The sequence below is a fragment of the Eublepharis macularius genome, chromosome 10 (genome assembly GCF_028583425.1).
Source record: "Eublepharis macularius isolate TG4126 chromosome 10, MPM_Emac_v1.0, whole genome shotgun sequence".
Lineage (NCBI taxonomy): Eukaryota > Metazoa > Chordata > Lepidosauria > Squamata > Eublepharidae > Eublepharis > Eublepharis macularius.
Window position 1 is genome coordinate 32,927,041 of NC_072799.1, and position 14,749 is coordinate 32,941,789.

Genomic DNA, 14,749 nt, shown 5'->3' on the forward strand with positions numbered 1-14,749 from the left:
ACTTACAGTGCTATCCTAAGCAGAGATGTACCCTTCTAAATCCATTAAAGTCAGTGGGCTTAGAAGGGTATAACTCTGTTTAGGATTGCACTGCAAATCAACGGGAAGGAATGGGTGTACTTAAGAAAGTTGATTAAAGTGAGTGGGCCAGACCTATTATGAAGAAACAAATGGAGCCATCTAGAAGCTTATATAGCTCCTAAAACTAGTTGTAGCAGGGTTAGAAACAAAGGATAACAGTAATCAGATGGAAGGATATTGAACACTATTAAAAGCAATTTATAATAGGATGGAACTCAGTTGGTACCCAGATATTGATAAAAAAGAATGTACCTAGAGAGAGAGTTCCAAAATCTGAGTACCACAACAGAAAAGACCCTCTTCTCTGGTAGTCATCCACCTCACCTCAGAAGATAGATGGAGAAAACCCTCATATGAAAATCTTAACTGATGGGAAGATTCATGTGGGAAAGGGTGGCTCAGGCCTCAGTTTAGCCTTTACAGAGTTAAAATATACACTCTGAACTTAAATCATGACAACCAATAAAAGTTTTTTTAGCAATGGGAGAACTGTTAACAGTGGCAATTACCCACTAACCATCTGGCTGCTGCATTTTGTGCAAATTGAAGTTTCTAGACACTTTTTAAAGACATATAATTGTTGGAGAAGTGACAGTCTGCTAAGAGTCTAGTTATTGTAAATACTGTGCGGAAAGTAGTTTAGTCCACTTGTACCCTAGGGGGAGCTGTGGAACATTCTCTAGTGTTTAGGGTTTATTGAATTTTTCCCTTGCAGTTCAATCTACCTCTTGTTTTTTTTCTCTCTGCTGTGTATCAGTATGTGTTAGTGCATGTGCTCTGAAGGCATCTCTGTTGCATTAATGGCTTGGAGTTATTTATTGTTTTCTACAAAAATCCTGTTGCAGTAAATTTATTGAAAGCAACTTCCAAAGTGTGGATTGGATGATTTTTTGGACTCTGCCAACAATAAAGATTGCTGCCACCTTTGCAGTTGCTCATGAATGTGTAACATTTGCCTCTTCATGGTTTACTTGCATGTGAGGAAGCCCTACTATGGAGGTTAAAGTTTTTCTACATTCCCTGGAATGACATGGAACAACTGCAGATGCAAAGCCAACCACATTAGCCAGATATGTGCAATGATGCCTGGAGGGAGACAATGATAATTTAGAGATATATAGTCCTTGCAGATTACACTTTCTAGGCAGTGGGTGACTTAACAAGAGGGTTTTTTTTGCCATGGTGTGCATGTAGCCACTTGGCTTTTGAGTCAACAGTGTCATCTTACAAAGTGGTGTGGAGAGTTTCCCACATATTTGCACATGGCTTAAAAAAAAACTGGAAAAGCAGGAAGTGGTAAAATTATCTTCATGGCTTGGCAAGATAACACGACTGATCAGCTTACCAAGTGGTGGTGTGTATACTATGGTAAATTACCGCTTGGTAAATGGCCATCTATTTTATTTATCTTCCATTTCCAAACAACGCATGCGTATAATTGTAGCCATAAAGAACCTGTTATCCCGCATTCTCTGTATTGTCTGTTTTCTTTTTCAAGCTGACCTCAGGTATAAGTGTGTGGGGGGGGAAATCCATCTCAATTAAAAACAGCCAGCATACACACATACCAAAAAAGACAATTCAGCAAAACCCCAGCTGTTCTTTGACAATAGAATTCAAAATGAAAAATAAACCCTTTCCCACTTGCATTTCTGCAGTATCCATTCACTGGGCCCTGAAAGTAACTTTCAAGGCTCTCCAAAGGACAATTCTATTCTTTATGCAATGGTGGCATTGGGAGTCAGCGTTTTCCATCTTGACCCATTCCCATTGGGCAGTGCATTAGCCCTGCCTGGAGAAGGTTCAGGCTGTGCTCTTTTTTATTTACTGAAGTCTACACACTGTACTTGCATTATACATTCCTGTCTTGTTAAATAGATGGGAGCTATTTTAAGTCGAGCTCTCCAGTTGTTGGAGTATAAGGTGAATCAGGATATAAACAGAACAATCTGTACAATAACATCTAATGGGAGGGAAGTGATGGTTAATGAGAGTTCCATTTGTATCACTGCTTCCATCAGGACAAGCTCTTTTAACAAGAAATTAATGAAGTGCCCTTCTATTCATCTTGCTGAATTTTTTCTGTAAAATTATTCTGGCCACAAAAGATTGAAATAATAGGCTACTCAGCATTCTTACCCCTGGATCCTTTACATGTTTATTCATAAGGGCTTCTTTATTTACTGGAACATTATTACCTAATGTTTAAGCTAGGGAAAACATGGCCCACCACCATGCAGTGTTTTATATCATTCACTAGAGCTTATTGTCTGACAGCTAAAACATACGAGATGAAGGATTGCAGCCTTCAAGCCAGAACCTGAATTCTTTTGAGAATCTGGCTTTCAACACTATTACTTCGTTTAAATGTATTTGCGGTTGTATGCACCTTTGATTAGATAACTGCTGCATTCTTCTGCCAAGATGGGCTCCCAAAGCAAAAACCAATACACAGGCACAGAAAGGTATGTTTGGTAGGCTATTCTGCCCTCCAGCAGTAGATGACACAGTTTTGGTTCTTCTGAGCTCTCCTCTTCAGGAAGAGCAGCATCCAAAGTCAAAGGTTTTCTCACTGGTAACAGATACCATCCAACAGAAGTAACTGTTTCATTCACCTTCCAGCCCTTGGCCACTGAATATTGCCAATCTGTTGCAAAAAGTTGCAATGTATACATATCCACTCCTGTTTCATCAATATCCATTTCTATTGCTCTGTTTTATGTACTTTTAGACATTGGCTTGCTTTTTTGGCTTTTTAAATTGGCCATTATTTGACTTTTCTATTGGCCATGTTTTGGCTTTTTTAAAAAAATGGCTGTGACTTGGCTTGTTTTATAGATTCATTATTTCTGACTTGGTTTTAATGGCTTGTTTCCTTTTAGTTGTAAGCTACCATGAGCTGGTCTGGAGAGGCAGCATATGATTTTGAGGGAGGGGAAGGAGGACCAGCATGGTGTTGGGGTTAAAGTGTTGGGGCTCCAGGAGACCCAGGTTTGAATCCCCATTACATTATGGATGCTTGCTTGGTGACTGTGGGCTATTCACACAGCCTAACCTAATTCATAGGGCTGTTGTGAGGATAAAAGGGAGGAGAGGAGGACAATGTGAGCTGCTCTGGTTTCCTATAGGGAAGAACGACCAGGTATAAATGAAGCTAAATAAATACATTTGCTATATCAGCAATATACCTACCAACAGGGCTTTTTTCTGGGAAAAGAGGTGGTGGAACTCAGTGGGTTGCCCTCGGAGAAAATGATCACATGGCTGGTGCCCTCCCCCCCCCAGTCTCCAGACAGAGGGGAGTTTAGATTGCCCTCTGCACTGCTCGGCAGCGCGGAGAGCAATCTAAACTCCCCTCTGTCTGGAGATCAGGGGGCGGGGCCACCAGCCATGTGACCATTTCCAAGAGGTTCCGGAACTCCGTTCCACCATGTTCCTGCTTAAAAAAAAGCCCTGCCTACCAATATATTTATTTTTTTTTTTGTTTATAAACTTTTTATTAAACGAAAACAATTACAACATACAAACTTGAACATGTACAACAAACAAACAATCAATTCAATGCATGGAATTTTGTTACAGAAGGAGAGTCAGCACGTGTCAACAAAGTTATATACATTGTGGAACTTTATAGTGTAAAACCCTTTGACATAGTTATTGTTTGAAGGATTTTTGATTTCGGCTGAATGTTATGTTTTTCAACATATTCAAAAAACGGGAACCATTTCTCCACAAAATTAGAGCTCACCGGAAACTTCTCTGCTACATAGAGATCGTTGTGTGTTTTTTCCACAATGAAATAATTCCACACTTTTTCCAACCATGCTTCAATTAAGGGAGCTGAGTTTTTCTTCCAAACCAAAGCTATCTCATTCTTTGCTACTACAAGAAAAGTTGCAATCAGATCTCTTCTAATTTTAGGTATAGGTAAATCACCCCACTGATTCAAGAAGATAATCTTGGGGTCTAACGGGATTATATACTCTGTTATTACTCTGATTTCTTCAAGCACTTTACCCCAATAATTTTTAATAAGTGCACATTCCCACCAACAGTGGGCGAACGTTCCTACCTCTCCACATTTCTTCCAGCACTGTGGGGAGGCCAATGGGTATATATGTGATATTCTCTTAGGGGTAAGATACCACCTGTGCACAACCTTGAAAGATTGTAACTTAGTTGAAATAACATTTGATTTGAAAATGTCTGATGTCCAAATTTTTTTCCAGGTTTCCAAGGATTGGTCTACCTTACTGTCTTTGGCCCAGCTGGATTGACATGAAATCTGTTTTTTATTCACCGTGTTTAGAAGGATAGAATAAAGTATCGATATCATACCCTTTTTTTGCGTTGTATAGGAGCGTAGCACCATTTCAAATTCTGTCAGTGGTTCTTTCATAATTGACTTCAGACCTATTTGTTCTGACATGCTTTTAACCTGTAGATATCTGAACCATAACAGTTTTTGTTTCAGTTTACGTTCTAGTTCTAGTCTTCCCAGCAGACCCGCGGGTGACGCTAAGTCAATTAATCTTGTCAAGTTGGCTTGTCGAAAAATGTTTTGGAAAACTGGATCTTTACCTGGAGAAAACCAGGTTTGATTTATGAAGGAAGAAAATCTGGATATGTCTGGAACCAGTTTATTTTTATGTTTATCCCATGAGTTCAGTATTGCAAATAAAAACCTATTTTTATGAATGCTATTGGGCCTGTTTGTTTGCTTATTCCACATTAGATCATTGATAGTGTATGTGTCTATAAGCGTCTTGAAGAGAGTGACCCAGCCTGCTGTATTATTTACGGAGATAAGTTGAAGTAAATTGAGAAGCCTGATTGCTGTTTGGTATAGGTTGAGGTCTGGGAAATTAAAACCACCATCTCTGGATTTCCGACGTAGTGTGGAGAATGGGATCCTGGGGTGTTTATTTTGCCATAGAAAGTTATTAATTAATGTCTGCCATTGAGTGATTAGAGTTATGGGAATTACCGCTGGGATTGCCCTAAAAATGAAGAGAAATTTGGGTAAAATGAATGCTTTTATTAGTTGGTATCTGTCAAACCAGCTAAGTTGTAATTTGTTCCAATTAGAGATCTCAATCTTGATCTGTTTTTCTATCCTTTGGTGGTTTAATTTAATAAGGTCATTTAAATTGGAGGGAATATTAATGCCAAGATATGTTAGATATTTTGATGCCCATTGGAATTTGTACTGTGTGCCAATTTGATCTTCTAAATTTTTAGCTATATTTATGGGGAGAATTTGAGATTTTGATTGATTAACCCTCAGGCCAGAAATATTACCAAATTCCGATAATAAGGGATGGAGATGTTTCAAAGAATTTACTGGATGTGATAGATAAATAAGCATGTCATCCGCAAAGAGGGATAATTTAAGGGAGTCATTTTTAATGGGAATACCATGAATGTCCATGTTTTCCCTTAATGCTATTGCAAGTGGTTCTAAGGCAATTGCAAAAAGTATGGGCGATAGTGGGCAACCCTGTCTGGTACCTCTATTTATTACAATTTTCTCTGATCGTAACCCATTAATTTTGATGTTGGCCGAGGTGTGTGAGTATATAGCCCCTACAGCATTCAAAAATTTTTCCCCAAATCCAAAAAATTGGAGGGTACTACTCAAGTAATTTTTCTCCACAGAGTCAAAAGCTTTTTGAATGTCTAAAGACAAAAATAAGGCTTCAATTTTGTTGTTTTTGCAATGTTCTATCAAAGACAGAGTTTTGTAGATATTATCTGTGATTTCTCTTTTTGGGATAAAACCTGTCTGGTTGGGGTGGATATAATTGCTTATGAATGAGTTTAGACGCCGGACTAGAATGGATGTGAATACTTTATAATCATGGTTGAGCAGTGATATCGGTCTATATGATTCTGCATTTAATGGGTCTTTCCCTTGTTTATGTATTACGATAATGTCAGCCATGTTCCAAGTAGGGGGCATTTTACATTCATTCAAAACTACATTGCATGCATTGGTTAAGTGTTGAGCTAAAAGAACCGCATATTTTTTATAGAACTCTGATGGATAACCATCCGGTCCCGTAGCTTTGTTATTTTTTGCCAAGTTAATTGCTTCTAATGTTTCCTGCAAACAGACAGGTTTGTCTAAGAGAGTCCTATGGCAACTTTCTATTTTTTTGACATTTTTGAGGGATTGTAAGAACTCCATGATTTTAGATTGATTAGGGTTCGTTGATGAGTACAAGTTCGTGTAAAATTCCCTAAAAATTTTTAGAATTGATTTGGAATCGTGAAATTTAACCTTGTTTACATCTTGAAGAAGATGGATATCATTCTGAGTGTTCCTCTGCTTTATTCTTTTCGATAGGGTCCTTAAAGCTTTTGGAGTATTAAACCAGTATCTTTGCTTGGTCTTAATTAAACTTCTATGTACTTTATTTGTTTCTAGCGTCTCCAAGATTTTACGTTGAGCCGTTAGAGCCATGTATGTCTTTTTATTTCCTGTTAGTTTATGTTTCTCCTCCAATATTTTAATGGACTCTTCTAATTCCTTCCTTTTCCTCATGTTTTCTTTATTTATTTTTGATGACAAAGCTATAATATGACCTCTAGCCACAGTCTTGATCGTGTCCCAAAGAGTGCTAGCCCCTATTTCTTCTGACATATTCTCATCTATGGTCCTTTTTAAAATTTTACCTATTTCTTCAGATGACTGTTGGTTATAAATCAAATGCTTAGGCAGACACCATTGTTTAGAGCCTTGAATATGTGGTTCTGCTGTTATTAACACATTGACCCAAGAATGATCAGAGCATGTGCTTGAACCAATATCTGAATCAGTCACTTGATCAATCACTGAATTAGAGATCAATATGAAATCAATTCTAGTGTATGTGTTGTGTCTTTGGGAATAGTACGTATAATCTCTTTCCCCTTCGTGTAGTTGTCTCCATATATCAGTAATTTTATGCTTCATTATTATGGGAAACAGTTTGGTTTTACTATGTTTCTGAGTGGAACTTTTCCCAAAATTTGATTTGTCCCACTTATAATCCATTATGTGGTTTAGGTCCCCCCCCAGTATGAGATGACCTTCCTGAAATTTTCCCAATTTATCTAAAGTTTCTTCTATGAAGTTCAGTTGTTGACTATTGGGGGCATATATAGATGCCAAGGTATAAGGTTGATTCCCCAGTAAACCTTTCACAAAAATGTATCTTCCTTTAGGGTCTTTAAGAGTTTTTTTGTGTTGGAAAGGAAGACCTTTGGCCAGTATTATTGCCACCCCCCCTTGACTTAGAGTTACCTGCTGCACAATATTGGGATTGAATCCAGCTTGCTTTTAGTAAGCATGGAACATCGTTTCTAGCATGAGTTTCTTGTAGAAAGATTATTTGAGAGTTAGTCTTAGCTAACATTGATATCACTCTTCGTCTTTTAATAGGGTTTCCCAAACCTCTTACATTCAGAGTAGTTGCTTTAAATTTGGAAGCCATATTATACTAATTAAATTTCTACTGTTGCACTAAAATATCGTTTCAGAATTCCTGTAATATTATCAGCAGCGATGAGCTTACAATATATTACTTTATATAATTTTACAAGTTTACATACTATCAATATACGTGCAGCCAAACCTTGAATCTTGTCCCTAGATAAATACCTTATTGATCAACCTTGCTTGCTTCTGTATTTTTTCCTTCTTTTTTATTTCCCACAGTTTCAAAAACGATGTTATCCTTGCTTGTGTTTTACGTTCCTTTGGGATTTTACTACCTCCTGCACTAAACTATCCTGTACAACACTCCCCCCCTCTTTCCCTTAGTATAAAACTTCCAATAAGAATGAATACAAGCCTCAAACGTCCCCCCTCCCCTCCCCACTCCCTTACCCCTAGAATATCAAGTAACTTTATGACTTTCCCAATCAACTTTAACACTTTTAACCACTTTTTAAACTAATATATATTTTCCTCAAAATTGTTTCAAACAAGCTTAATTTTCTATAACTTGTAAATAACAAATGACTTCTTATTAGTTTAACTTTTCTTTAAACATGCAAAATTCTGCACCTCTTCCCTTTCTTCTCCAAACACTTTGAACCTTGTTCCAACAATGAATTCCCCCCCTATAAACCAACACCCCCTCCCCCTCTTCCCAAACTATCTAACAGCCCTATAAACACTCTCTATCCCCCCCAACCTCCCAATTTGTCTAATAACTCTGTAAATATTCTTATATATAAGTATATTCTAACTAGTTATCACCTGATATCAACAATTCCAGCTCAATATAGAACTTTCAGACTAGAGCGATCAATACCCACTCTAGTCTTGGACAGCCCAGCTTCCAAATGAAAAGTTCTACAAATAAGGAGCTATGCCGAGGTCACCCTTCTCCCACCCCCCAAATCCCCATTTGGCATTTATTAAAGATATTTAGTACACAACGAAAACTACTTGTTACTGAGATATCAATCCTGTCTTCCAAGGCACCTTAAGCATGTCTTATGGGAATTTTACTTCCCTTCTGCGGAGAAAGTAAGTCCGTTGATTTCCTCTTCTGGTTCTGTTTGCTTGTCTCCATAGGGATCTCCACCCCGATGTTGTTGAGAAGTTCTGTTCCATTTTCCAAGTTAGTAGCAATATGATGCTTCCCATTCTGTATTACTAATATTTTCACGTAGTTTAGCCATTTATATCTAACGTTGGCTTTCCTCAGTGTCTCTGTGATAGGCTTTAGTTCTTTTCGTATCAGTAAGGCTTCTCTTGGCAAGTCATTGAATATTTGCACAGGGGATCCATTAAATAAAAATGATCCAGTTATTTTAACCTTTTCGATTATCTTCATCCTTATTCTTTGGTCAGGAATTTCTATAATTATGTCCCTTGGTACTGATTTATTTCTATATTGCTTGATTGTTCCAACTCGATATGCTTTGGTGATTAGGGGGGCTATACCCTCCTCTAATTCAATTTGCTTTACAAGCCAGCTTGTAATCACAGATGTTAAGTCCTCCTTTTGTGTAAAAATCTCATCAATTCCTCTTAGTTTAAGGTGATTTTGTCTGACATTGATTTCAAGATTAATTAGTCTCTCTTGTTGGGTCTTGATGGTTTCTTGCAGCGTTTTTATTTCACTTTGTGCAGCAGAGCTCATATCCAAGGCTCTGTCTGCTTTCTGATTTGCTGACTGCAGATCGAATTTTATTTCAGCAAGTTGTGAAGTTAATGGGGCAATTAATTTAGACATTTGGTCTAGAATGTCAGTTTTCAGTTTTGCAAGCTGTGGAACCAGTATAATTTCAGAATTATTTACCTTTTCAGTCCCATTTGTAAAGCTTCCGTCGGCCATTTTGGCCTGCTCCATTTTTCCTTCTTCGCTTAGTAGTGTCTCTTTTGATGCCGAAAAGAATGATTGTAAGTTTTTCACTGCTCTAGAATCGTTTTTCTTCTTTTTAGCACTTGGATTTCTCATACTCTATTGTTTAAAAGATCCGTTGTGTTGCTTTTAATGGGGATTCAGGGGATGGGAGGATCGGAGATCTCTCAGCATGCATCCATCCCGCAGGCAGCGATGCCACACCCCCCTCCCTACCAATATATTTATTATTCACTTATTTATACACTGCTTTTCTCCTTAAAAGAGACACAAAGCAACTTACAACATCCTCCCTTCCTTTATTTTATCTTCACAATCACCTTGTATGGTAGACTAGGCTGAGAGAAAATGACTGGCACAGTGTTAACCAGCTGTCATCCACGGCAAACAAAGGACTGGAACTGGGCTTCCCAGATCTTAGCCTGGTACTGTAACCATACACCATGTTCTGATATATGAACTCACTATCAAAAGATATAACGTTGTCATAGCAGGCATCTTTACTGGCTTTCATTAGATGGATTCAAAACATTTCCATAACATCAACAGAATTTGTAAGATCTGTTGTTTGTAAGATTCAAGCCATTTGTATTTCCTAAGATAAATCCACCCTGCGTTAGATGACCCAGGCAAGACTGATCTCATCTGGAAGCTAAGTAGGAGCATCGCTGGTTAGTACTTGGGTGGGAGATAGGGTTGCCAGGTCCCCTTACCCTCTGAGTGGGCAGTGGGAGACCTGGCATGCACTGCACAGATGGGCTTTGAGTGCATGGTCTCCCTGCGCTATGTGATGATGTCACTTCTGGGAAGTGACTTCATCACACAGACCGTGTGCTGCCCTGGAGTGCTCCTGCACTCAGCAGCAGGCTGGTTTTGGCCAATTATGGGCTGAAATTGGCCAGCTGCAGAGTGCATGAACACCGCTGGGGAAATGTGACGGGTCCTGGAGTGGTCCTGCACTCTGCAGAGGACTGATTTCAGCCCATTTTGGGCTGAAACTGGCCTACTGCAGTGCACGGGAGTGCACCGTTCCACCCAGGAGTGTGCCCTGGGAGGTGCATTCTCCTGCCTTTTCCCCCACTGGCCAGGTAAGCAGGGGCAGGGGGTGGAAGGTGGGAGTGGGGGATCCTCCGCCCCCAGTAGGGGACTGGCAACCCTAATGAGAGGCCACCAGGGAAGACTAGGGTTGCTATGCAGAGGCAGGCAATGACAAACCATCTCTGTTGATCTCTTGGCTTGAAAAACCCACAGCTGTGACTTGATGGCATTTCTCTCTCTCTCTCTCTCTCTCTCTCTCTCTCTCTCTCTCTCTCTCTCTCTCTTTCTCTCTCTCTCTCTCCAGCATCTTGAATTGTACCTAAAAAACAACAGGAAGTCAGTGGTGAGTGTAAAGTTGATGCTGGCTTTAGGGTAGCCATCATATACCACACTGCAAGGCCTATGGGCACAAGTTACAGCAACATGGCTGAAGCTACATAGGTCTAGCCCGCTTGAGAATCTTAAGATAAATATAGGATGCAAGAAATACAATAACATCAGGCCACCTCTTGTGCACTTGGAGGTTGTTGTGATGAGTGACATTTAAACATATGTAGTCATTGTCTCACTTTCCTTCCCAACAGAACTACTTAGCCGAGAACGATTTCAAAAATGCAAAAACAGATGATTTCTGGGGAGCATTGGAAAAGGTGGGTTCTGCCAAATGTAGACTCATGATATGAAATGTTTGTTTTCTTGACTTGTGGAGAGTCTGTTGCTGCCATTTTCCCCATGCTTAGGGAACATAATCATACAAAAAGCTCACTTAGTTCAGTAAGGGATTCAAACACTGCACTGCTGGAGTTTATTGCAGTTCAACAGTGCCAGCTAGGGTTGCCAATTATGGGTTGGAAAATTCCTGGAGATCTTGGAAGTGGAGCGTTGGGAGAGCAGGATTTGGGGAGGGGAGGGGCTTCAGTGGGATGCGATGCCACAGAGTCCACCATCCAAGGCAGACATTTTATCCAGGGGAACTGATCCCTGTCATCTGGAGAACAGTTGTAATCCTGGGAGATCTCCACTGTGCTGACACATTGAATGGAAAGGGATGGGGCAACAAGCATCATGGGGACAAGGCATGTGGACAGTGTTCCTGCATGCCTTCCACAGCAGGGGTGGCTTTTCCTGCCCCTGGCTGTGTGGAAGCATCATAATTCACACTGCTTTGATTTTCTGATCATGACCATCTTCTTTTATTCTTAGGCAAGTGGTAAACAAGTGAAAAAAGTGATGGATACCTGGACCCGGCAGATGGGATACCCTGTGTTGCATGTGGACTCTAATTCAAAAATCACACAGAAACGTTTTCTCCTGGACCCCAAAGCAAATGCTTCCCAGCCACCTTCAACATTCAGGTAGTTTCTCCACAGTTTGGCATGTTGCTGCCATATCGGCTGGGACTAGCCAAGATCTTTTGCTGCTCCAAGAGGATGTATCACATGATTTGGGGAGTGGGGGTGTTGCTGTGTCTTTACTTTTTAAAATAATGCTTCATTCATAATGCTGAAATTAAAGAAAGATGATATTTCTAACTTTAGAAAGATGGTTCATAATAGTTGTTTATGAATTTAATGAAATTGGGTTTTATTCCCATTCAACAAAACTCATGATCTTGATCATCCACTTTTTGATCCTTGTAATTGTCACAACCAGGCTAAATGCAATCAATTGCTCATAAAATAATAAGTTATCACAAGTAATGTAGTAGGCACTGAGATAGTTATATCACCCAAATAATTTATCAGTACAATCAATCTGGTTTCACATTATTACCACTTATTTGAAAGCTTGGACCCAATATTTAACTACAATATTTCCATATGCAGTGCCGTCCCCCACCACAAGTGCTGAAATTCTACCTGCCCTGTAGAGCATTTCTAACATTTGAACCTGTTAGTGTTATTTTTTTTATTTGGCCTAAATGGAGAGGAATACCAGTGCTATTGCAACTTATATTGTGCTTCCATCAGGGAAGAAACCTTATGGCATTTTAAATCAAATCATAAATCTTCACCTACTCCACTGCATGTTTCAAAAGGTGTAAGTCAACAGATGTTGCATCATAGAGAATGCTGAGAGCAACTCTTCATTGGCACTCCTGCTGTATTTTCACATTACTATAAAGCTAGTGCTTTCCTATTGGTCCTTAAAGAGAGAAAATCAATACAAAACATACAATTTTCATCAAGGCTATCATCATATGCTTTTCCCTTTAATACCTTTTCCATGTTGCCAGTTGCTTCATGATCCCTTTAAACCTAGCACATAATTATCATCATCTGGAATATGACGGTGTCTGGAGTAATTTAGCTCATTCTTGGAATCAATGGAGATAGTGTTTTTTCCAGAACTTGTGGGCGAGCCAACACAAAATGATGCTTCTTTCTATTTGCAATCCCAAGCAGATACCAAAAAACTGGGCTGAGTGAAAATATCACCCAGAAGAATATTTGATGAGAAATTGGGTGTTGATTTTAGAAGGAGGGGCTGTGAGGTTTACCATTACATGTTTTTCTGTCTTCAGCTAAGAAGACCCATAATCACTCAGTTGCAGGAACCATGTTCTGGCAATATGCTGCAGAACAAAGCCAGAAAACATGGAAACACCCCCTCTTTGTCTAGGCAACTGAGCTACATTTAATGTTCCAGTGCTGAGTCACATCAGAACACCACAAGACAGGAAAGCAACACCTGCACAGTAGTGAATCTCACAGCACTTACTTCCAAAGCTTTATGTGGTCCAACTTTGTAGCTTATGGATGTTACTTGTGGCTCAGCATTAGTATAAATAGCTTTACTAAGCCTAGTAGGTCACCACTGACAACTAATGAGTTGCATTCACACCATTAGAGGATGTGCAGATCTTTCCTAAGGGGAAAAAAAGGAACCTGCTAAAAGTCTGTGAGTGAGCCCTTCGAAAGCAGGGGTGAAAATAAAATAAAACAGCATTCTGTCTCAAAAAATGAAGCAATGAGAAGAGAGAACTGAGTCTGTTGTTTTCTAAGACTTGGTGCAATGGGGGATACTGAAGTAGGAGAAGAATAAACAGGAATCTTGTATGAAAACCATACCCCCAAAGATCTATTTTGTGTTTGTATGTCATTCTGGAGTTGTAGTTAGAGTGTTCCAAGTGGCTACCCATGCTGGTCTGTAGTAGAAGAGCGAGTTTTGGGTCCAGTAGCTGCTTAAATACTAACAAGATTTCCAGGGCATGAGTTTTCAACAGTCAAAGTTCCCTTCATCAGATAAAAGGAGTGAAAAAGGAAGAAGTTTTTATAATCCAGGCAGAGGGTGGGAGGGGTATTGTAAATTAGAGTGTCAGGAAGCTAGCTATAATGCATGTTGTAATTAGCATGATAGAGCAGGTGTGCAAAGTGCCCCTTGCATCTGTAATGCAAGAAAAATCCCATGTTCCGATTCAACTGGGTGGGGGGTGGGGTCCATTGTTCCAGATTTGCAAATGAACTCAATTTCAGCAATCTTACATTGTAATTTTCCTTTGAAGTTTTCCTGCTTGAGAACTGCTACTTCTTAGGTTAATGATGGAATGTCTGGCAGGTTAAAATTTTCTCCTGCTGGTTTTTGAATGCTGTGATTTTTGATATCAGATTTATGTCCATTCATTCTTTTGTGAAGGGATTGACCTGTTTGTCCAATATAGAGACTTGAAGGAAATAGCTTGATGAAATGTATGGCATTGGAACATGAACAGGTGAATGAGCCTGAGATAGTATAGCTGGTGTTGTTAGATCCAGTGATTGTGTTGTTGGAGTGAATATGGGAGCAGAACTGGCATCTTGGTTTTTGCAGGCCCTGATCCCAGAGTTTGTGTTAGAGTAGAACACTCATATCCTCACTCAGCGATGAAACTCACTGGGTGACTTTGGGGCAGTCTCTCATTCTTCCAGCCTAATCTCTCTCACAAAGACATTGTGAGTATAAAATGAAGGAAGGTGAACTATATATGCCGCCTTGGAGGAAGGGTGGTATGAAAATGGAATGACAGGTGTACTCTAGTAACTGTGGAAGATTTGAACACTAATCTTGATGAATCATACCCTTTGTCCTTTTGCTTGTTTAAAGCAGCAAGAAAGATCACGATACATTGCTACGTTATGTTTCACAGGAGTTTTTTTAACATTGCTGTGTTTTCCAAATTTTTCAGTTACAAGTGGAATATTCCAGTGAAATGGTACGAGGGGGATCTGACTAATGTAACATTCTACAATATGTCAGAATTATCAGGTAACTTTAATTTACAGGCAATG

General features: G+C 39.4%; 1 protein-coding gene across 1 annotated transcript in view; it reads left to right on the top strand.

Moving 5' to 3' along the window:
- The window catches only part of ENPEP (glutamyl aminopeptidase), an 83,531-nt gene that overhangs the window by 46,963 nt on the left and 21,819 nt on the right, over positions 1-14,749 (top strand). The window contains exons 9-11 of the mRNA XM_054990714.1: positions 11,066-11,131; positions 11,685-11,836; positions 14,647-14,726. Of these exons, the coding sequence (XP_054846689.1) occupies positions 11,066-11,131; positions 11,685-11,836; positions 14,647-14,726 (298 nt within the window). The remainder of the gene's footprint in view (positions 1-11,065; positions 11,132-11,684; positions 11,837-14,646; positions 14,727-14,749) is intronic.